Source organism: Hyperolius riggenbachi, chromosome 9 (genome assembly GCF_040937935.1).
Source record: "Hyperolius riggenbachi isolate aHypRig1 chromosome 9, aHypRig1.pri, whole genome shotgun sequence".
Classification (NCBI taxonomy): Eukaryota; Metazoa; Chordata; class Amphibia; order Anura; family Hyperoliidae; genus Hyperolius; species Hyperolius riggenbachi.
In genome coordinates this window covers 126,070,978-126,094,716 of record NC_090654.1, presented here as the reverse complement: position 1 = coordinate 126,094,716, position 23,739 = coordinate 126,070,978, and the positions used below count along the sequence as shown (strand labels likewise).

The 23,739-nt window shown below is 41.3% G+C and overlaps 1 protein-coding gene across 5 annotated transcripts in view; it reads right to left on the bottom strand.

Annotated features, from left to right (window-relative positions):
• Positions 1 to 23,739, bottom strand: part of ARHGEF11 (Rho guanine nucleotide exchange factor 11) — a 259,221-nt gene that overhangs the window by 12,320 nt on the left and 223,162 nt on the right. For 4 of the 5 annotated variants that reach the window (XM_068253470.1, XM_068253472.1, XM_068253471.1 and 1 more), the window contains 6 exons: positions 22,597 to 22,684; positions 21,193 to 21,288; positions 18,490 to 18,545; positions 15,789 to 16,004; positions 12,306 to 12,716; positions 6,310 to 6,405 (listed from right to left, as the gene is read on the bottom strand). In XM_068253470.1, coding sequence (XP_068109571.1) covers positions 6,310 to 6,405; positions 12,306 to 12,716; positions 15,789 to 16,004; positions 18,490 to 18,545; positions 21,193 to 21,288; positions 22,597 to 22,684 — 963 coding nt within the window. The remainder of the gene's footprint in view (positions 1 to 6,309; positions 6,406 to 12,305; positions 12,717 to 15,788; positions 16,005 to 18,489; positions 18,546 to 21,192; positions 21,289 to 22,596; positions 22,685 to 23,739) is intronic. The other variant, XM_068253474.1, reaches the window with a different exon arrangement.

Genomic DNA, 23,739 nt, shown 5'->3' with positions numbered 1-23,739 from the left:
CGCGTTGCAGGTCGATTGCGGGCAGCGGGTCTGTGGGTGCGGGTACCAGATTCACCAGAATGCGGTGTGTGGGTAGGGTGCAGGTAGTGGGTCTGAAAAATTAGACCCGCACATGGCATCAGGTTGGGTATCCACGGGTTACCTGAAATGTGGGTCGGGTTCAGGTACCAGTTTTGATTTAATCGGGTTGCGGGTCAGGTGCGGGTACCAGATTCACCAGAAAGCGGGTTGCGGGTCGGGTGCGGGTAGCGGGGCTTCTGGTGCAGGTCTGAAAAATCTGACCCATGGAGGTCTCTAGTTCACAGTACTGCATTGTAACTGATCACATTATTCTAACGCCCTGCATGCAGGCTACATATTAAAGTCTATGCCCAGTCTCCATTTGTCACGGTCACTAACCTCGGTCTGGTGGCAGGTACTCATGGGGGTCCAGCACATGCGTGTGTGTGTTGACATGTTCTCCTTCCGGGGGGTGTGTTGATGCACGTCGCGTCTGCTGATGCATGCGCATAAAGGTCCGCGTTAGGACGCGGATTCTTTGTGCGCGTGCGCTGCCGTGACGCGTACGCGCATGCGTACACCATTTTGGTGCCTAAAGGCCTATTTAAACAGCACTGGCAACTTGCTGTAGTATTGTAGCTAGTGTTGTTCCGTGACCTGATCGTTGGTGCTGGTTCAGTCTGCCCACCGGTCCTTCATCAGAGATACACTTCCTCAGCCACTGAAGTACAAGGATCATCATCTGCATCTCCAGCTCTCCTGCTATTCGCTGCCTTGTGCTTCCTGTTCCAACTTCAGGGGCAATTGGCAGTGACCTGCAAGAGAAGCTGTCCTCCACATCTCGGTATCCGAAGATTCAGGTATGTGAGTACAACTAACCTCACAGAATACTACAGCCAGAGAATGGATACCGCGGATGCAGTTTCCATCCTATCAACCCTGTGCAATCAAGTTACAGCACTCACAGACTCCATTAAGCAATTACAAACTGCATATAATCATCTAGAAGGCCGTCTGGATTCTCTTGCTTCCATCACTTCTGCTCCCCCAGTAAATCCTCCTCCTGTGCCAGTAGTTCCAGCTCCACCTGCTACAACTCCAATGCTACTTCCTGCACCTGAGCCACGTGTTCCGTTACCTGAAAGTTTTTCTGGTGATCGTGCTAAATATAGAGCTTTTAAAAATGCTTGCCAGCTGTTTTTCTCATTACAACCCAAAACATTTGCGCCTGAAGAAACTCGAGTAGGATTTATCATCTCATTATTATTAGAGGAACCCCAGGCTTGGGCTCATAATCTCATGGAACGGAAAGATCCTGCTCTGACCTCAGTAGTCGAGTTTTTCAAAGCCATGCCAACCCTTTATAATGAGCCCCAGAGAAAAATCACAGCGGAATCTACACTAAGACATCTTCGCCAGGGCCGTAGGTCTGTTGAAGAATATACGGCAGAATTTCACTGCTGGGCTATAGACACTACATGGAACGATTCTGCTCTTCGCTATCAGTATCGTATGAGAAAATTTAAAGGATGAGATAGCTTGTGTTGAAATACCAGAGACATTAGAAGGCCTGATTCAATTATCAATCCAAATAGACCGGAGATTCCGTGAACGCCAACATGAAAAGGCGGGATTTTCCCGTCCACCCTGGTTCTCTTCTGTCAGTACCAGTCCAACTAGCTCTCCAACCCAGACCTATCAAGGTGCGTCTGCTGATTCCAGTGAACCAATGAAGTTGGGAATGATTCCTCCCTCTCTCTCTCTCCGGAAGAAAGAAACCATCGTAGAAAGGAAAACCTCTGCATGTACTGTGGAACTCCTGGACACTATGTGAGATCATGTCCTGTGAAATCATCAGGTAAGAAAACAACTTCATCAAGAGAACTCTATGTTCCTGTTCTTGGCAGTGATAATAATGTCACTATACCTATTATCTTACAGTTCCCAGGAGGGATCCTTAGAACATCTGCCATCTTGGAATCTGGTGCTTGCAGTTGTTTTCTTGACTCCAGTTTTGCCGCCTCTCACCAAATACCTCTTCAGCACCGTTCCTCTCCGTTGCATATCCATCTTGCGGATGGTTCATCAATTAGCTCCGGACCAGTTACATTTGAGACCATTACAATCCTCTCTACCATACAAACAGCATTCAGAATTACTAAAATTTGAAATCGTCTCCTTACCATTATATCCTGTTATTTTGGGACTGCCTTGGTTTAAAGCACACAATCCAGTTATCAACTGGTCCACCAAACAAGTTAGCTTCTCTTCAGACTATTGTCATAGATACTGCATTCAATGTAACAATCCGAATCCAGCCAGTTCTTTGTTAATTGTCTCGGAAATTTCAGTTCTGGTTCCAATCAGTTATTACGAATATCTGGATGTGTTTGACAAACAGAAAGCAGAGCAGCTACCTCCTCATCGCCCATACGATTGCCCTATCGATTTACTTCTGGGGTCTCCAATTCCGTATGGTCGTACCTTTTCTCTCTCTGAACCTGAGGAAAAAGCATTGAAAGATTATATTACTGAAAACCTAGCAAAGGGATTCATCCAGCCCTCTTCATCTCAAGCAGGTGCTGGGATTTTTTTGTTGAAAAAAAAGACAAGGCTCTCAAACCATGCGTAGATTACAGAGATTTGAATAAAATCATGGTCAAGAACAGTCACCCATTACCTTTGATGTCAGATCTTTTCCAGAAATTACAGGAAGGGAAATTTTTTTCAAAACTTGATCTACGAGCAGCATATAATCTTATACGATTCCGGGCAGGTGATGAGTGGAAGACAGCCTTCGGGTCAAAATTTGGGCACTTTGAATATCTGGTTATGCTGTTCGGCTTATGTAATGTCCTGCCACTTTTCAGCACTTTAGGAATGATGTCTTGAAAGACTTTATCGATCATTTTGTCATTGTTTACTTAGATGATATTTTAATCTTTTCTGATAATTTGTAGAATCATCGAAATTAAGTAATACAGGTTTTGGAACGATTACGTCTGCACAAGTTGTACGCCAAGGCAGAAAAGTGTGAATTTGAGAAGCATAGCATTCAGTTTCTGGGTCTTGTCATTTCCTCTCAGGGTATTGCAATGGATCCACAGAAAGTTCAGGCAGTTTTGGACTGGCCTCCTCCAAGTGACAAGAAAGGTGTGCAAAGATTTGTAGGGTTTGCAAACTTCTACAGGAAATTTATTAAAGGATTCTCAGCTATTATTCTTCCTATCACACAGCTTACCCATCAACAAATAAAGTTTGTATGGACTTCAGAAGCACAACAAGCATTTGAAAAATTAAAAAGTGGCTTTCACGACGGCACCCATCCTTAAACATCCAGATCCGTTACTACCATATATCCTGGAAGTTGATGCATCCGAATCAGCAGTGGTAGCACTTCTCTCACAGAGGCAGGGAGAAAAATCACTGTTACATCCTGTTGCATTCTTTTCCAAGAAATTAAGGGAGTCTGAAAGGAATTATGATGTAGGAGACCGAGAACTGCTCGCCATCAAGGAAGCTTTAGAAGAATGGAGGCATTTATTGGAGGGAGCAAGTCAACCAATATTGATATATATGGATCACAAGAACCTGGAGTATTTAAAGACCGCTAAAAGACTGAATCCTCGGCAGGCGAGATGGGCACTTTTTTTTCCCGGTTCAATTTTCACATCACTTTCCGCCCTGGTCCAAAAAATGTGAAGGCTGATGCTTTATCTCGCATGTTCCTGGAAGACTCTCAACCTCAGAAACCTGACACAATTCTCAAAGAAAACAACTTTTTGTTAATACAAGCAGACTTGATTGGTAGACTTAAGGCTGAATCAGCATCTCCGCCAGAAGAGGCGGGAAGATAACTGTTTAAAGATGGACTGTATTTTTTCCAGAACAAAATATTTGTTCCCAAGAAATGTCGAGTTGAAGTACTTCAGACCTTGCATGATCATCCGTTTGGGGTAAGAAAGACTATGGAATTAATCAAAAGATCATTCTGGTGGCCTGGAATGATTCCTGACTGCAAGAATTATGTAGATACCTGTGTTACTTGTAACCAAAGTAAATCCTCACAAAATAAGCCTTGGGGTTTGTTGAATCCATTACCTATTCTAGATAGACCCTGGAGTTCTACATCTATGGATTTTATTGTAGAATTACCACCATCTGAAGGATTTACAACTATTTCCGTAGTGGTTGATCGATTATCCAAGATGGCCCATCTCATTCCTATGAAGGGCACTCCATCTGCTTTGTCCACAGCTAATACGTTTGTCAAAGACATTGTTAAATTACATGGAGTTCCTGGTGATATTATCTCAGACAGAGGAGTACAATTCACTTCAAGATTTTGGAAAAACTTATGTAAAACTTTAAATATTAAACTTCAGTATTCATCAGCATATCATCCAAAAACCAATGGACAAACGGAACGTACTAATCAATCTCTGGAACAATATCTCCGCTGCTTTTCATCATTCGCACAGAATAATTGGGCTTCTCTCCTTCCGCTTGCAGAGTTTGCTTATAACAATTCAGTTCACTCTTCCACCAGTCAAGCACCGTTTTTTTCCAATTATGGTTTTCATCCAACTTTTCTACCAGATAGGATTATTGAATCCACAGTACCCGCAGTCGAAGACAAGAGGAAGTTTTGGGAAGAAAATAATAAACTGTTACAAGACACTATGGCTCAGGCCCAGGAAAGGTTTAAGCATTATGCAGACATCCACAGAAGAGGAGATCTAGAGATGAAGGTTGGGGATCTAGTTTGGCTGGCAACCAAAAACCTGAAACTACCCTGTCCATCCAAGATAAAAACAGGGAACACCAAGAGCCCCAATAGTGTAATACGTACTGGATAAGGTGGCAATAAATTAGTATTGCTAGATACTCACAAGTCAGGGTCACCAGCAGGCAACCACTGTAAAGGCAGGTGGGGAGATTATCCTGACCCCACTCAGGATTAAGAAGTCGCTCTCTGTAGACAGGAAGAAAGGGTAGCAACCCTCCACCAAGGGTGGACTCGAAATTGTATACAATAAACAGAGGCGCCAAAAGTATAAACTTAGATTAAAAAACCAACTCAAATGACACTCAAGTGGTGGTCTTACCTCCCTCAAGCAGACACGACAACTACTGCGATTCAGACAGTGAAACACATTTATTAGAAACTCTCCAAAAAATGTTTGCAATGCGTTTTGCAGGTTCAATCCCGCTTCATCAGGTAATACAGGGAGGAGTATCAAGCGATCGGCACAAGGATTCAAGTTAAGCACCTCTGTCACCGCTCAGGTGGTTAAACAATGATGTTGGCCAGCTTCCCTGCTTGCTACACATTTTTTTGACAGTTGGACAGAGCAACTGCCATTTACTAAGTGCTTTTGAAAATAAATAAATCCCTGAGAATCCCCTATGAAGAGATGGACTAGTCCAAAACCTGTCACTTCTGTCAGATTTCTACTACCTACTGTAAGTGACAGTAACATAGGAGAAAAGTAATTTATAGCTCATTTTACTCTGGAAAAAAAACAATTCTTATTCGTATATGTTTGCACATATTTTAAATTTTACAATTTTTTGCCACAATGCCCCTTTAACATATTATTTTTCTGCTTTTGCAACCAGTATTGAATGTAAAAGATGTAAAATGTAATAACCTGATGACTAATATTTAACTTATCTTTCTTTAGCATAGTGTCTACTGTCTAGTAGTGAGTGATTTGAATTTTAAGGAACAATGCATTACAGACAGTGGGTAACATGGAATTAGAGCTTAATTTCACCTTCACTACTGACTTCAAAGCATCCTGCGTACATTTCAGATTTTGCCACTCATACGTAATAGTTACTACACAATACTAAGAAAAAAAAATAGTTACATAATTTCCTTGTTAAACTAGCAGGTTGAGATAAAAATATAATCTGTAATATTTCCTGATAATAAAAAAAACAAACGTTTTAAAATTGTAATAAATAATGAACTTTTCTAAATAAAATAAAAATGAAAACATAAAAAACCAAAACAGCAAAGCACTACACAACCCTATTAAGTATTGTTCAAAAATGGGAAACGAATTGGGGTAAATGGACTAGGCTTCTCAGTTTCAAAATTGGTACACTGACTTCCAAACAGTTATGGGAAGCTCTTTATCAGTTTATCAAAATTGGTATTTTTTTCCTGGACTTTAAGGCAGGAAGGGTGATGCCACTATATGCTCAGAGTAATGGTGAGAGGATAGACAGCAATGCATCATCTGAGAAACTAGCGTCCGCCTCATTTCCTGTCCATTCTTACAACTCAAAAGGATTTACCATCTAAAACTGCTCCGCCACCAGCTTCCTGCAACACTGTGTCTGATTGGCTGCTGTCTGGCAACGGTATGACATCATAATTGCCCACCACCTCAGCTGTGCAGAAGACACCAGAAGAGAAAATATAAAAAAAAACAAAAACAAAAGAAAAGGAAGGGGGAATATGGTGGAAAGAAAACAAACATAAAATTTAGAAGATAAAACAGAAAATCAGCTGGAAGAATGTCGTTAGTGTGCACATTTGATTTAGAGCTCTGAAGAAGAATAATTCATTGTAGGTAAATATAAGAAACAGATTGACAAAAGTAACTAGCAAAGTAAACTCAGCAATGTGACAGACACTTGCATGCAACAAAACTTAAGTACTGCTTGTGTTGCAAGACAGCTCTCAGACTAGTTGATTTTTATTTATTTTTTGCAGTTCAGTCCAAAAGGCAGCAACTTAGTTCCCCCTTTTTCTTAAAAACCTTTATATTAAAGGTTTAATTTAATATATGTTTGTGGTGTCCTGTGACGTTCACTCACACTACTGGATCATTCCATGTTTTCTTCTTGGGAAACACAAGTATGTTAGTTGCCTGCAAGAATGGTATGACCCATACAGGAATTCTACAGGAGAAGAATTAAAGGAAAAGACAGAGGCAGCAAGGAGGAAGTCAAACTGGGAAAGCCAAGGATTAAACATCAGAAAAGAAGAATAATCAATCTGTGAAAGAGAGAGAAGGCAGAAAAAGAACTATGGGGAAAAAATAAATAGACCTCTTGAGAAAGACACTTGAAAGTCTGCTGCAACTGACATCTGAAAAGCTAGTTGTCTGGCTGTATCATCTTAATGTTTGCCTATAATCATTTCAGAGGAATTCATCATAAATATGTTTTCAGTTCTCAAAAAAAGTAGACAAAATTGAGAACATCTTTCAGTTGGAATTGAGATTAGTATTATAGCCAGAAGATTGGCAGCCAGGAAACATGCTTTCTTTTGCAGATAGAGATGGTCAATGACATGCTAAATTTCCGAGCTGAAGCTAATTTTATGAAAATGTATGCAGCTTGGAATTGGATCAACTAAATGCAGTAATCGATGCCTAGCCAGTTCTAAATTGCATACATATAACAGAATTTGCATGAACACCAAGTTTCTAGCATCTCCTTGACAATCTCTGGTGTTGGCAGTCTCCTCAATTGTCTCAAGAGAGGTGTACTTTAGGGCTATTGGAAGAGGAAAGAGCCTATAAGAAACAGGAGAAGCCAAGATATTAAAAGCACACAGCAGAAAGGCTTAGGCAGGGAACACACTTGTCTTTCAGTTTTCTGCGCGCGTTTTTCTGCGTACTTTTTCTGCACACCAAGTGTGTTTCCATGCAGGAAAACGCGCGCGTTTTTTCACAGCAGCTGATGTAGTTGATACAGAAAACTGACAAAATGTGAAGAATCAGGATGCAGAATGTCAGTTTTTTTTCTGCATGTGAACAAGATATCAAGTGTGCACTAGCCCATTGATTAACATGAGTTCTCAGTTTTTCTGTGCAGAAAACGCGTACGAAAACAGTCAAGTGTGTTCCCTGCCTTAGATTAAAAGCTATAAAAAAAATAAGAGCCCATTTATAAAATGGTTCAAATCAATTAAAAAAAAAAGAATTGGAATATGAATTTCCATAATTGCACCAATTTATAAAGCTGGAAGTGAAACTCCTCCATTTATTTTCTTTAATTCCTCTACAGTGACGAGGATGATCCAACAAAATGTATTGTGTACATATAGTTTTGTTTATATTTTTCCAGTAAGCTTTTTCAGGGCCCATTCACACTCAGAAAGGCAAAACGCCTGCGATTTTTGCCAACGTTTTGCGGGAGTGATTTTTCAGCGAAAAAAATCACTGAACACGCGGCAATTTTTCCACGATCGCGTTTAGTGCTTATATAGGACTGAATCGTGATCTCCGGGAAATCGCCTGAAAATGGTGCAGGCGATGCGTTTCACGATTTTGGGCGATTTGCGGCGATTAGCACAAATCGCCCAAGTAAGAATGGGCCCATAGGGTTTTATTACACTAGCGCTTTTAAAAAGCGCTAGCGTTTGAGCGTTTTGCCAAAATCGCGGCAAAACGCTTTAGTGTGAATGGGCCCTCAGAATTTTATTTTTAACCCCTTATAAATCCACAAAGTAAAGTAATATAGGTGAGATATTTTTACTTCAGCATTAGAGCAATTTGGACTTTTCATTTATACAATCCTTATGCAATTTTCTGTGCCAGTATTGTATAAACTGCAGCAAAATTGTTGTGTTGAAGCCACAGAAAAAAAACAGTTGTTCAAATAACCTTTATAAGTAGGCTCCCCAGTAAAGAAACAATCAATATCAGTAATTGTTTCTATGCTTTAAATCACCAAAATGAGCAGAATGGCGTTTTTAAAGCCAAACTTCAAGTCTCAACCAAAATTTCTGTAGTTTAACACGTTGGCCTCATTTCTGGTAGGGTTTTTGAGCACATTATCGCATGTATGGTAATTTACCGCATGTGGTAATGACATTTAGCAATTCTGGTAGATTTTAGACGTATTTTACCACATGCGTTAAATGTTGAATTACCTCATGCAGTATATTATGTGGTAATTAGTGTGGTAATGTGCATACATTTTAACAAAAATCGCTATTCTCATGGAAATTAGGGGGCATGTTAGCACATAAATTATAGATCAGAAAAGATTAGTAGAAATATAACTCCAAATATTTACTGACTTTTTTTTTTTTTTTTAAATATAGGGGATGCCTATAAATATACTTTCCATAGGCTGCAACAATCAAATACACTCCCCCCCCCCCCCCAAAAAAAAATCTTCTAAAAACTAACAACATATGGAAGACAATTAAAGACTACTATTATTTACCGCATGCTTACTGCTGAAACATTGCACTTTTTTACCGCACTTTTATGCAATTACTGCACGTTTTACCGCATGAACGGATATGCAGAAAAATCTTTCAGAATTGCTAAAAAAGGAGAAAAATACCACATAAGGTATTTTACTGACAAAAAAATATTTACCACACAGTTACCGGAATTGAGACCTTTGTGCTACAAATTTGGTCATATCATCTGTAGTTACTGGCTCTAAAAATAGAGCTACTGCTGGGCTCAGCATCACCTTATTGCAGACTTCAAGGGGTGGAGTAAAGATAAAGCTCCAAGAAGCTTGTAGATGGTAGCTTCAAAGGTTTTGCTATTGGAAACAACTCATGAAGATGCCAATCCGGCAATTTAAAAGTGATTTAATTGACATCAACTTAATAAGGAGCTTATGTACATATAAACAAGTTCTGCTACTGAGCAACTAAACATGAATAAGAAGACATTATTGCCTGGATTTTAAAGTTGGAATTTAAAGAATAAAAAGAGATCATTCATCTGAAAACAGTGCATATGCCACCTATGGGAAAATGTTCTGCTTCACATATTAAGCATATAGCTCATCAGAATATTTAAATTGTGTAGCAGCCCCATCATCACATTTATATCTCATAAAAAAAGTGGTAACTGGTTCAGAGAAACTGATGCAACGCGTCCGATCTAAGTTTTCCAGAGCCAGTGGACACAGAAAACCTGAATTGGGTCATTTAAAGCGTAACTGAAAGCTGTTAAAAAAAAAAAATACTAGTTTCACTTACCTTCTGCCAGCCCCCTGCAGCCGACCTGTGCCCTCGCCGTCAGGACCAATCCTCCGTTCCCCCGCCACGGCTCACTTTTTTTTCCTTGTAATGGAAGCGGACTTCGAAGTTGACCGCCACTGCGCACTGGCCACGCATATCCAAGTACACGTTCCTGTAGCCAGGAGTACCCTGCGCAGGTGCAGTACGAGAAAATCTCAACTGCACCTGCCCAGTACCTGTCAGACTACGGGAGCGTGAACTAGGACGCGTGCGGCCACGGCCGCGCAAGCGCAGTGCACTCGAACTGCACAAAGTGAAAGTGAGCCGTGGCATGTAACCTGAGCATCTGGCTGTGTTGGCACGTCAGCTGCATGGGGCTGTCAGAAGCCCCAGTTAAGTTAAATAGGTTTCAGTTCCGCTTTAAGAATCATCTTCTATTAGGTAGCAAAAGTTTTTAACCCATTTCTGGGTTAAAATTCCACGAAAGTGGTGGTACCTAAATGACCAATTCAGCCTGGATCTGTTTGAAAAAGTTACCTTTCATTCAGCAGCTCCATGTTCCTGTATGGGTTGTAAAATGTTGCCACCTAATAACTGTTCAGGCAAAAACAACGGTAGGAGGCGCCCTCTAGTATAGCACAGTAGCACCTAAGTATTTAAAAGTTCACAGGGTAAGAATAAAAATGTCCTACCTGTGCTGAAGATATTTAGATCAATATATTGATCAACAATTTTTTATTATTATTTCGAATCAAGCACTTGGACAACGCGTTTCGCGACAGTCGCTTCCTCAGGTCAAATAAGCGTGCTTCAGAAAAAAGACAAGGATGGCGCTCAGAAACATATACATATAACACTATTATATATATGTATCTATGCAGAAAGTTATACATTGTATATACTATTTATTGTTGAAATTTTTTTTTATCATAATTGGACATTTTATATGTTATACCTATGTTGCTTTTTATGGCACGGGTATATGTATTTTATGCGGTGTTATATGTGATGTTTTATCATTCTTGCATTTTATCTATGAAATATGCATTATATATTAGTGTTATATGTATATGTTTCTGAGCGCCATCCCTGTCTTTTTTCTGAAGCACGCTTATTTGACTTGAGGAAGCGACTGATGTCGCGAAACGCGTTGTCCAAGTGCTTGATTCGAAATAATAATAAAACATTGTTGATCAATAGATCGATCTGAGTATCTTCAGCACAGGTAGGACATTTTTATTCTTACCCTGTGAACTTTTAAATATTTAGGTGCTACTGTGCTATACTAGAGGGCGCCTCCTACCCTTGTTTTTGCCTGAACCTTTATACCCTACTGGTTAGGGAGGGTGTTCCTATCTTGGTATAGGGCACCCCTTTTTGTCTTAGGAGCAGCGACCTAAAGGCCGAGTGGAGACGGTACTTCTCCACATATGCTGATGGTGGTTGCCTTCAAAAGCAACCTACCTTTGTGAGTATATTACCTTTTACAACATAGTCCCATTGTTGAGACGTTATCACACGATATCGGGCTCCCGGTGTCCCTGTGTTTTTTCTGTTTTCTATTTTACCTAGTCCGATCACCTAATTACTGAGTATTCTAACTCATTTCAATTGAGATTTGCTGGGTAAATTAAAAAGTCTGCAGTATTCTCCATTGTTTTCTTTTGCTCATCAAATACTCAGTGAAAGTCATCTTTGGTTTTCTACATGCAACTGGGTAGATTTAGAAGATCTTTATTGCCCTGCATACACAATATCCCGAGGAACAAGCAGGGATGGCATGTATTGGCATATAGTTTCTACATTTGCAAGGATACTAAAACATAGAGCCCTCAATGATTAATTAATCTTGCGTCCTGAACACCGACCTGCATCTTGAGTTGCCCTGTATACTCTACAAAATCAGCAATGCTTTCAGCAGAGTGGCCTTGTGAAGCTATTGCGGTTATCTCCATCAAATTCTTGTGCATGACAACATTAATGGATTATTAGCCAATAAAAGATGAAAACATGTAACAGTACTAATGGATGGCATCATTGAAATTACAGCTTGTTTATAAAACTGAGCACATATTGATGAGCAAAACACAATGGAATTATGGGAAAGAATGATACAAATCTCTATGTGTATTTAGAATAAAAACGATGTATAAAGACATCATGGGGAACTATTAAACTTAAAAGTGCCTGCTTAAGATGTTCATATTCTTCACATCTTAACAGCTTTCCTGGTTTGTGGGGTCTGTTCATTAGGTTCTACATAAGCTTTATCTAAAACCCATCCTAAATGTAAAAATGTAATAATAATACGGAGGCTAAGTAAGGGAGCCTGCATTTTATTCCTTACCTTTCCTGACAACTTTGTAGGTTGTGTTAACATTATCCTCAGAAACAGCTTCAGATGGCTCAGATGACAGGACTGAATTTCTCTGTGTATGGCTCTCCACCAGGTCCCACACACTTTCTTCTCCATTGTCAGATGTTCTCCTGTGCTGGTTGGTCAGGTCTACTACAGGCCCACCACCTTCTGAAACACTAGAGGGATGCAATTGTGGATCCTCCCTGTTGTTGGCCAAGCTGTCTCCATCTAGAGTCTCTAATACTGAATCTGTAGCCATTTCCCAAGAGTGTCCAGCCCCACCAGTGACTGACGGTGTGGGTGTGAGGTCTTCCTCTGGCTCAGCAACAGGGGCGGCGTCATACTCTGAATGCCGTAAGGGGTACAAACTTCGCAGGATCAGCTCTCGAAGATGTTGGACTAAAAGAAGATGCCAAGTTATAGAAGAGATCCATGATGATCAAATGATCAAATATTATTACCATATTATATTCAATAACTGATATGTACATAAGGGAATAATATCTCCCATATGAAGACAGAGGCAGCAGTGAAAACTTAAGAGGACCCAGCCACTTTTACACTATACAAAACTAAATCAAATTATTTTCAGGATATGGACAACTAAAAGGATGTAATTTGCACTGTACGTCTCATAATGTAATTAACTATGTTCAAATTTAAATTAATAGGCAATGGTGTGTGGAGGTGCTTGGCTCATTTGAAAATTTGACATGGTTCAGAGTGGTCACTGGACCAAGAAAGTTTGGGAACCACAGATTCAGAACTGCCAGGCTGCAACTATCATTTATTCTGACTGAAGATAAGGTCAGAGATGAAGCCATGGGTCTAAATGAAATTAAGCCTCAAGGCAGAATTTAAAGGGACTCTGAGCAGTGCAGAAACTATGGAAAGATGCATATCATTTTAAAGCTCTCTTTCTCCTCTTTCCAATGATATATAAACCGCCGCCCTACGCCTTTTAGTTTTCGCTATTTTCGTGATTGAAATTGCCGCGGCCGTGATTTCAATCGCGAAAATAGGGAAAACTAAAAGGCGTAGGGCGACGATTTAGGTGTCGCCAGAAAGAGGAGAAAGAGAGCTTTAAAATGATATCCATCTTTCCATAGTTACTTGTATTACACGGGACGACACTTTCCCCAGTGTCAGCAGCTCCATTCAGCAGAATGGAGCTGCGGACTTTAGGAAAAAGTCGCCCTGTGTAATACAATGTAACCATGGAAAGATGGATATCATTTTAAAGCTCTCTTTCTCCTCTTTCTGGCAACACCTAAATCGTTGCCCTACGCCTTTTAGTTTTCTCTATTTTCGCGATTGAAATTGCGGCCGCTGCAATTTCAAATGCAAAAATAGCGAAAACTAAAAGGCGTAGGGCGGCGGTTTATATATCATTGAAAAGAGGAGAAAGAGAGCTTTAAAATGATATGCATCTTTCTATAGTTTCTGCACTGCTCGGAGTCCCTTTAAACTTTTTTTGTTCAGTGCAAATAGATTTTCAGAAAATTTTCAGAATGATTAGGGCAAGGCAAAATTAGTCTGTAATAGTCTGAACTAGTCTACCCATCCAAACAGACTATTTGGTGCCACTCCTGTACACACACTACTGAAGCTCTACAGCTTCTTCCTTCTTCCTGTGCACATGCATGATTGACGTAGACAGAGCAGACAGGGTATAACATGAATGACTGGTAATCATGACGCGCCATTTTCAGGGCTGTGGAGTCGGTACAAAAATCATTCGACTTCTCAGTTTATGAAACCACGGACTCAGACTACGAGTACCCAAAATTGCTCTGACTCCTCGACTGCTTAGGCCCCACACACACACTCAACAGCGGTCTTTTTAGGCTCTCACAACTTTTCTTGTGAAACACCTAAAAAAAATATCTTGCTATTGTTCAAGCAGCTGATAAGACTGATAAGAAGTCAATCCAAATGTTGAATTGACCTCTTATCATTCTTATCAGCTGCTTGAACAATAGCAAGAGATTGTTTTTGGTGTTTCACAAGAAAAGTTGTGAGAGCCTAAAAGACCGCTGTTGAGTGTGTGTATGGGGCTTTAGTCTAATATTTCCAAAGGCTTTAGATTTGGTTCAAAAATCATCCAACAACGACTCCTCAGTTTATTGAAACCACAGACCCCAGGTACCCAAAATTGCTCTGACTCATTGACTCCAACTCCTCAGCCCAGGCCATTTTAACACAAATTGTACAGAAAACATTAAATGACAGCAATGACCAAGCACATTGTTTTTCAGAAAGATTCAGGGCCATATGCAATTAACTTTTTCTCCTGAGTTTTCTCCTAGGAGATAAATACAAGATGAAAAATTAATTTTTCAGCACTTTGCAATTTAAAAAGTACCAAAAAGTTGGTGAATTATTTTGAGTGTTTTTTTACTTGCTGGTGTTTTAAAATGTTTTTTATTCACAAGTTGTGAAAATATCGCCCCGGGAGAAAACGCAGGTGAAAAATTGTATTGCATATGGGCCTCAGTGTGCCAGATCTTTAAATGTCAGAAGGGGCGGGTTAGCTGTAGACACAGTAGATTATTGACCAAAGAAGCCCAGAAAGGCCCGCTCAGATGAGTTCCATTGAGAGACGTCAGAAAGGCCCCCTCGGATGATCTTGGACTAGTAGGGAGGGAGCAAAATGGGACATATGTGCCCAAGCCTAGCCATTTGGTGTCGCTCAGTGGCTACCGCTAGTTTGCCTGTTTTTATGGGTTGGGGGAATGCACGCAGCTGAAACTATTGCATGAACTCACCTCCCCGATGCACGTTCCAAATATACTTCCTGTTTCTGGATGTTCTGTATCGTGGTAATAGTGCTCCCTATGATGACAGGGAAAGCTGTCACCATGATACGGGATGCCTAGAAATAGAAAGTATATACCGCGCGTGGATCAAAGGTGAGTTAATTGTAACAGCTCCACGCTCTCCCCCCGTCCGCCATCTGGGTACAGTGGGGCTCTCTGGCTCCTTGGGGGGGGGGGGGGAGGCTCATGTTCTACCTAAAGGGAAGTACTCTATGGCTACCTAAAGGGAGATACATCTTTGGCTACCTAAAGGAGGTGCTCTCTGTATAAAGGGCTGCTCTCCATGACCACACCCACAATCTGATACATGACCACGCCCATTGTTTGCGCGGAAACTCAGGGGGGGGGGGGTCTGTCGAAGGAAAGGAATTGCAGAGCAAACACTGTCTTTGTCCCCGGCTGCTCAAAGTCCTAGCTATGCCTCTGGTTCTGTCTAGCACTTGTACAAAGCTTTACTTGTGAAGAGGAAGGGAGAGCATCTTGTGGTCTTTGTATCTGTTGGCGAAGAGTTCCACTTACATCACCAATAACAAAAAGTGGGGAATATCAGATTTTGATTGCTGTTGATTAAAACCTTTGATATGCTCAGTTTCTGCTGTTCAGCTGGTAGTCATTACATTTTTGTAACAGAAAATTATCATCAAAAACTCACCATCCCCCAGGGCAGATTCTGCTAGACCCACTGTTACTGAAGGCCAGTGGTAGCCCATGTCTGTCTGGTCCTCAGACCCGCCTCCTGCATCTTCCACCTCTGATGCGAAGGGAACTTGTTTTGGTGTTTGAGCTTCATCCTCCTCCATTCCTTCAGGTTCCTCTAGCAGGACATCGGGTTTATGGGTGTGACCCAGGTATTCATTGTGACCATTATCTGCCATGACAAACCAGAAGCTTACCTTGAAGCTGCAGTCTGGACTACATAGGAGATGTTGCACTTATGTTTTGGCTTATACAGATTAAGAGAAATGTTCAAAATACTCTAACACAACAAACACAATCCTTTCTTTAAAGGTCAGTCAACCTGTAGCCGATATGTCCTTGATAGATACTGTAAAAGCCTAATGCCTTCTTACATCTTTTGAAGAATGAGAGGAGAGTTCCTTCAGGGTTACAACCAAGTTTAATAAAACTAAGCACAAAAACACCTTTTTTCACTGGAATCGAACTGGCTATCTTATTTAAGATCAATTGTTGTTTACCTTGACTAAGGTACCGTATATGGAGGACCATACCAAGCTCAGTTTATTCATACTAGGCACTTCTAGCCTGGAAATCCTGTTATGCACTGTAAAGTGACTTTTTAATGCACCTGCTGATTCTACACATAGTACATATACAATTGTATATTATTGCTTTGACCCCTTCTGTGGCTCCAGGGGCAAAACAACACCGGTTGGCGCCTCCCCCCAGCAAACAGATCACCATGGGGCCCCCTGCAGCACCGGGCATTCCCCACCCAGGGAGGTCGGGAGATATGGGTCCTACTCCCCCCTTGTAGTGCAGTGGAGCGCAGTGTAAAAATATTTAACTGATCCTGTCCCATTAGGTCTCCTGTTCTCCTTTAGGTCATGAAATTGGGAGCCAGAGAGGGCAACATAGAACAAGTGGCTTCTGGTAGGAGGAGGAGAAGGAGGCACGAGCAGGTAAATATATTTACGTAGTGCTTCACTGCATGTGGATGGGGAGAGGGAGGAGGAGCGGGCCCCCACAGTCCCACTGCAATGAGGAGGGTCACAAGCGATATGGTTATGCCCGTGTGGCTCTTAAAGAGATTCTGAATTCTCTTTTTTTCCTGCTTTTGTCATATAATCTTAATTTAAGCATTAATGCCCCAGTGAAATCGCCGCACCCCGCGGCAGATGAATGATTTAATAGAGAGAAAACGACCTTCAAAGTTCTAGACTTTGCAGGTCGCAGATCATGCCGCCCTGGCTCGCAGGGCTTTTCCTCCTGGAGAGGCTGAGCTCTGCCTCTCCGCAATCAATCTCCGTGGACCTCCGCCTCCTCCCCGCCCCTCTCAGTGAAAGAAGACTGAGAGGGGCGGTGAGAAGCAGTGATCTGCAGAGATTGACTGCGGAGGAGGCAGAGCCACAGCCTAATGCTCTGCCTCATTGAGGAAGTAAAGCCCTGCGAGCCCTGGAACTTTGTAGGGCTAATCCTCAGTAATAAATCTGTCATCTGCCGCGGGGATGCGGCAATTTCACTGAGGCATTCATACTGGACAGGATTATAAGACAAAAGCAGGAAAAAGAGAGACTTCAGAGTCTCTTTAAGCTTTGGAAAAGAAAATGGTCATTACCTTGCTACTCAGTTTTAATTTTGTTTATCTGCAGGCAAATCTTAGATAGCTTATTTCTCTACAACACTGGTATGGATAGCTTATTTATCTACCATAATGGCATTTGTCAGATATGCCCCCTGTACCTCTTTGTCATCACATAATTGAATCAATACTTATACTTGAAACTGGCCAAAGTCTAGTGGCATACCCAATAAGAAAAGTTGTCCTTTTTAAAGTGAATTTTTAAAAAAATTAAATTCACTAATAAATTATAGATACATTACATCACCTGTGAAAAAAACATGCAGCATTTCAAAAACACAACTCCAGTGAGAATTACAATAGTAGACGATATCTAAAACACAGTGACAGCTGTTTCGGACTTCAGCGGGTCCATTGCCAAGGATCGCTCCCTGTAGCTGGCATCATGTGCATCACAATATTGGCATTCTAAATTATGATACAAGATTATCTATTATTTGTTTATCAAATGGGTGATAAAATTAATCTACAATTTATTAGGGAGTTATTTTCAAGAAGACAACTTTCTCTTTTCTTATTGGGTATATCGCTAGGAGTTTGGTTTCTTGAAACTAGGTTCCACCACAGAGCGGAAAATTGATAAGTCATTGTTTTTTAAGGGTCTCTGGCAGTCCGTTCTGAATATCCTTTTCACAAAGCAGTTTAGTGAGAAGTCAATGATGGCCCACCTTGGGAACACATCCCACACTAAAAGATATATTGCTGCTCCTGTTTAGCACAAACATACGGCTGCTACTCTTTGGAGGGAGGTTGGGGATGCTGGACTTTACCACTAGTTTGGATGGTGAAACATAGATGGTGGGTCAATGATCTGCCATATTGGAAGCAGTCATAGAGGTGCCCCTAGCCATGGGATCAAGGTATGCACAGAGGTGTAAATACTCCAGGCTAAAAATGACTGCTTTAGATAATCTTCCATCTTTTGAAAGCCTTTTTAAACATATAAAAGAAGTTTCCTAGAGCCGAATGCCATCATGTCGGTCTGCTTGACATTTGTGAATTAACATAAATTGTTTAGGGACATACAACTCACCTGTGGTTAGGTCCTCACTGTTGCTTCTCATGGCAACGGAATCCTGCAGCACCGCACTGCAACACCAAGTAACAAGAAAAATAGATCAGAACCTGATAACCAGCAACAAACTAGATTTTAGGTTTATAAAAATGTGATAGTACAGCCATCCCCTACCAATACATTCACCAATTCCCTAGCTACAGGAAGTGATAGTGTCGGCAACAGTTTGAATGAAGGAAAGTGATTGATCACTTGAGGATTGGCCCATTATTATCCTGTATACGTATGCCTAGCCTTTGGTTTGCCCTTACCTCATCTTACTAAACATTATAAAAGAACACAAAGTTCAGATTAGATGAATATTGCCATGGATATATTCATCCACCTACAACTTTATTTATCAGTTTGTCCCTTTATCTAGGCAATGGCTTGCTGTTTGGACATTGGTGCAGCAAAATAACCTGCTGTACTAATCATTTGGGATTAGTCTATTTTATGTTGAGAAATGGCAGGGTACAAAAAAAACTCTCATTTTACATGCGATTAAAGTGAACCTGAAGTGAAAATAAACCTATGATATAATTATTTGTATGTGTAATACCAACTAGTGTGTCGTTAAGCTAACTCAATAGGGGCTTGTGCCTTGAATCACATCCATTTTGCACTAAACTGTGCACTTCCACTCAATTAAATAGTCCCACTTCCATTAACAAGCCTGGAGGCAGGACTATTGCTACAAATGTATACACTGCTCAAAAAAAAATATAAAGGGAACACTTAAACAACAGAGTGTAACTCCAAGTTAACCACACTTCTGTGAAATCAAACTGTACACTTAGGTAGCAACACTGATTGACAATCAATTTCACATGCAGTTGTGCAAATGGAATAGACAACAGGTGGAAATTATAGGCAATTAGCAAGACATCAACAGCAGGACCGCTACCTCCACTTTGTGCAAGAAGGAACACTGCCAGAGCCCTGCAAAATGACCTCGAGCGGGCCACAAATGTGCATGTGTCTGCTCAAACGTTCAGAAACAGACCCCATGACGTCCACAGGTAGGGGTTGTACTTACAGCCCAACACCGTGCAGACGTTTAGCATGTGTCAGAGAACACCAAGATTGGCAAATTCACCACTGGCACCCCGTGCTCTTCACAGATGAAAGCAGGTTCACACTGATCACATGTAACAGACGTAACAGAGTCTGGAGACACCGTGGAGAACATTCTGCTGCCTGCAACAACCTCTGGCATGACCGGTTTGGCAGTATGTCAGTAATGGTGTAGGAGTGGCAGTTCTTTGAGGGGCCGCACAGCGCTCTATGTGCTCAACAGAGGGACCCTGACTACCATTAGGTACCTAGATGAGATCCTCAGACCCCTTGTAAGACAATATGGTGGTATAGTTGGCCCTGGATTCCTCCTAATGCAAGACAATGCTAGACCTTATGTGGCTGGAGTGTGTCAGCAGTTCCTACAAGATGAAGGCATTGATGTTGTGGATTGGCCCGACTGTTCCCCAGATCTGAATTTAATTGAGCACATCTTGGACATCATGTATCACTCAACCCACCAACACCACGTTGCACCACAGACTGTCCAGGAGTTGGCGGTAGTACAGGTCTGGGAGGAGATCCCTTAGGAGACCATCTGCAACCTGAACAGGAACATGTGTCCAGGTGTTGTAGGGAGGTCCTACAGGCACTCCAAATCCAGACTCTAGTTTGGCATGGTGTTAGGATACAGGTTTTATATTTTGGTGTGGCTATGTTTTTTAAATGTACAGCGGTAACAGGAGACCTGTACAGAGAAGGGGCGTGAAACAGGGTTGCCAACTATTCATTAAATGTTGACAATATAGTGCTGCCCATGACGTCCTTAAAATCTAAAAATGTGGCGTTTGCTTTTCTGGAATGTTGGGCATCTCTTTGAATGCAATAAAATGCAGAGTAACACTGCACAGTAGACTGCACAGTAACAAAGGCTAACAAGTCATCCTAAGGTGCCACAGAAATGGCCTTCTTTCTTCAAACGCTAGTCTAATAATTTCTTCCCTCCCCACCATGCTTTCTCCCCGTTATGCTGGGAATACATGATGAGCTTCTGCCGCTCGATGTTTTTGCCGCTCGATTCTCCTATCTTCCGCTCGTTTTCTTCTCTTTTTCATTCACATCTATTAAAAATCGAGCGGCAAACCAATCGACCGTGAGGTCGGTTATGTGGGAAATTATCTATCGAACCCATCTATCTGCTGCAGAAAGTATCATGTATTCCCAGCATTACAGTTGTCTTCATTTGACAACCCCCTCCCAGAGTATGGTAATGCTGAGAAAATCATTATTTAACTTGTGTTAGATTTGATTTAAACAAGCCAATCATGTCGATGGTTGCACTGGACTGCTGAATAGACAGCCTTTGAATAAACAACAACTTTGTTGCTGTTAGATGGTGTCTCTACCCCCCCCCCCCCCCCCACACCACTGGTGGAGTAAAACTGCAGTACTAAATACTGTGCTACTACAATGACGACCTGCCCCAGCTGCAATCCAAACTCCTCTATGGGACAATGGGTACAGGTAACGTGACCACTAATTTAGGAACTAAATTATAAGTGGGGAGAAGGCTGCAGTGCAGAGGTGAGGAATCCTTGTGTTTGATTATTAGAACCAGGCATTATTTAGATTAATTTTATGCCACAATACAGCAATTAGACTTACCCAACAGATGCTGCCCTTCCATGGCTCATAGTTCCACGTTTTATAGATGGGTGTTTTGTTGCATTTTTCACAGCTTCTTCCAGCAGCTCTTTCCACCTGTGTGAAACCAGGTAGGAGGTAGGTCATACAATATAAGAAACACTAAAGACAAACAAGCAAGGCAGCAATGCTTTAACACCGATGTTCCTAGTGGTGAGAGGAAGAAGATCACGGAGGAGCGTAACGCCCATGCGCCAACTGGCTGAAATGACGGGACCTGTTACCGAAGATGCATAAGGCTTAGGAAAGTGGCGTGGGAGCGATCAAACTGGAGGAAGCCCCAGGTATGTATAATTTTTTTGCATTTTGTACTCTCAGAGTCCCTTTAAATTACTTTTTCTACTATGTCTCGATCAGTTACAATAGGTAATGAAAATCTGATATGTTTTGGACTAGTCCATCTCCTCATGGGGATTCTCAGGGTTTTCTAAAGCATTTACTTAACAGCAGTTTCTTAGCCCTACTGCCAAGATAGTGTTTAAAAAGGTAGGGAGGCTAGCAGGCATCTTTGTACAGATCCATTCTAGTAGGATTTTTTGTCAGATTTCTATTACCTATTGTAACGGACAGCAACTTCAGAGAAAAGCAATGTATAGTTTATTTTACTCTGGAATAAATGTACATGTGTTTTCATGCATTTAAATTTTTATATGTTTCATGATAGATGTCCTTTAAGTGAAACAGCAAGTATGCAGCTTACAAGCAACAAGAGACTATTTTCTAGCAGAATGCATAAAGTGCTATATGTCTGCATACTTCTAACTTATGACTACTGCTTGCATTGTCATACAATAATACTGAACAGAAAGGAACTTTCTTAGGCTTTATATATTTTGCATGAAAGCTCAGTCATGATGGTTGGGGAATGCCCCTAAACCTACATACACACATTACATTTCAGTAACTCGTACTATTGTTTATGACCGTTTCAGGTGATTTGGACCAGGCAGTCAAGGAACAGACACACCACTTTATGCTAAGCAACCTATTCTGTTCTATGGAAAGGGGAGGCCAAGAGATACAATCAGATGTTCCTGCAAGAACAATAGAGATTTTCACTAAGGGCTTTGTCAAACCATGTGATGTGCTAAGGAAAACTTACAATGCATTTGTAGCTTTTGTCTTCTTGACTAAACATTATAAATACAGTCTGTGACTTGGGGCAGAGACTCTGACAGACTTTTCATTTGCCTGATTCCTGATGATTTGTCATTGAATGTGTTAATCTCTCAATGGAACCTTTCTATATAAGTCAAAGGGTTGGAAAGTCGAGCATGTCAAGTGGGGGAATGGTAATGAAAAACAAGAGATGCAACGCTGCAGCATAGTTGCTGTAAACGGACAAAAACAGAATGCAACACTTACATATTTTTCTCCAAGGAGGTCATTGCTACCAGTTCATAAATCTGTGGCCCCAGCTCTGACGTGCAGATGATAAAAAACGCCCTCTTGTCTGGACAGAAAAAAAAATGCCAGTCAGCTTAAAACCACAGTGAACAACAACAATAAAAAGAAATAGATTCCAAACGTGCTGGTTTATTAATGGCATAGTAGATGAAGTAGAAAGTAATGTTGCTATTTTTGCAAATGATCTAAAGTTGTGCAGAATTATCAACAAACAGGAAGAAGGTGACATATTGCAGAAGGATCTGGATAGAATAGCTGTATGGGCAAGTAAATGGCAGATGAAATCCCATGGTCATACTAATGGCCTAGCGACATAGAAAAAAAAAAAAAGGATAGAAATGTGGCCAACAAACTTGGAGAGGGACTTAAGAGTACGCATCGACAACAAGTTAAATAATGTATTCAATGCCAAGCAGCTGCAGCTAAAGTAAATAACATGTTGGGAAATTAAAACTAGGGATGCAAACATAATACTGTTCCTGCTTAGCTCTCTTGCAAGGCCGTATATGGAATTCAGTTCTGGGCACCGCATTACAGGAGGGAGCTTGTAGTTTCAGAGTAGGTGCAGAACTGAGCCACAAAATTGATCAGAGGGATGGAAAGTCTCACCTCAGGAAAGGTTAGATAAACTGGGTTTATTGAGAAAAGACACCCAGAGGAGATATCATTGACGTGTATAAATACATCAGAGGGCAATATAAGAGCTTGGCAGATGCGTTTTGTGTCCATGGGCTTCTGCAAAGGACTAGGGGACTAATCTGCAGATGGAGGAAGAATGTTTTTGCCACCTATTTATGAAAGGGTTCTTTACAGTAAGAGTAATTAAAATCGGTAGGAAAGAGGAAAAGCGCCGGCACTGCTGTCAATCACAATTTATTGTTCCACAGTAGGCGACATGTAAATACATGCATACATAAAAACAACATGGTGGAGACACATACCCTGAGGTGGATGGTTGTGGCGTGGTGGTGGGTGCAGAGGGAAGGAGAGCCCGACGGCCGTTTCGCGCTATGCGCTTCTACGGAGGCTGCAAGGGAAGTAATGGGACAGGCGGCCTAAATACCTTTACTAGGCGGCGTGCGGCGTCCTGCCGCTCGGGGT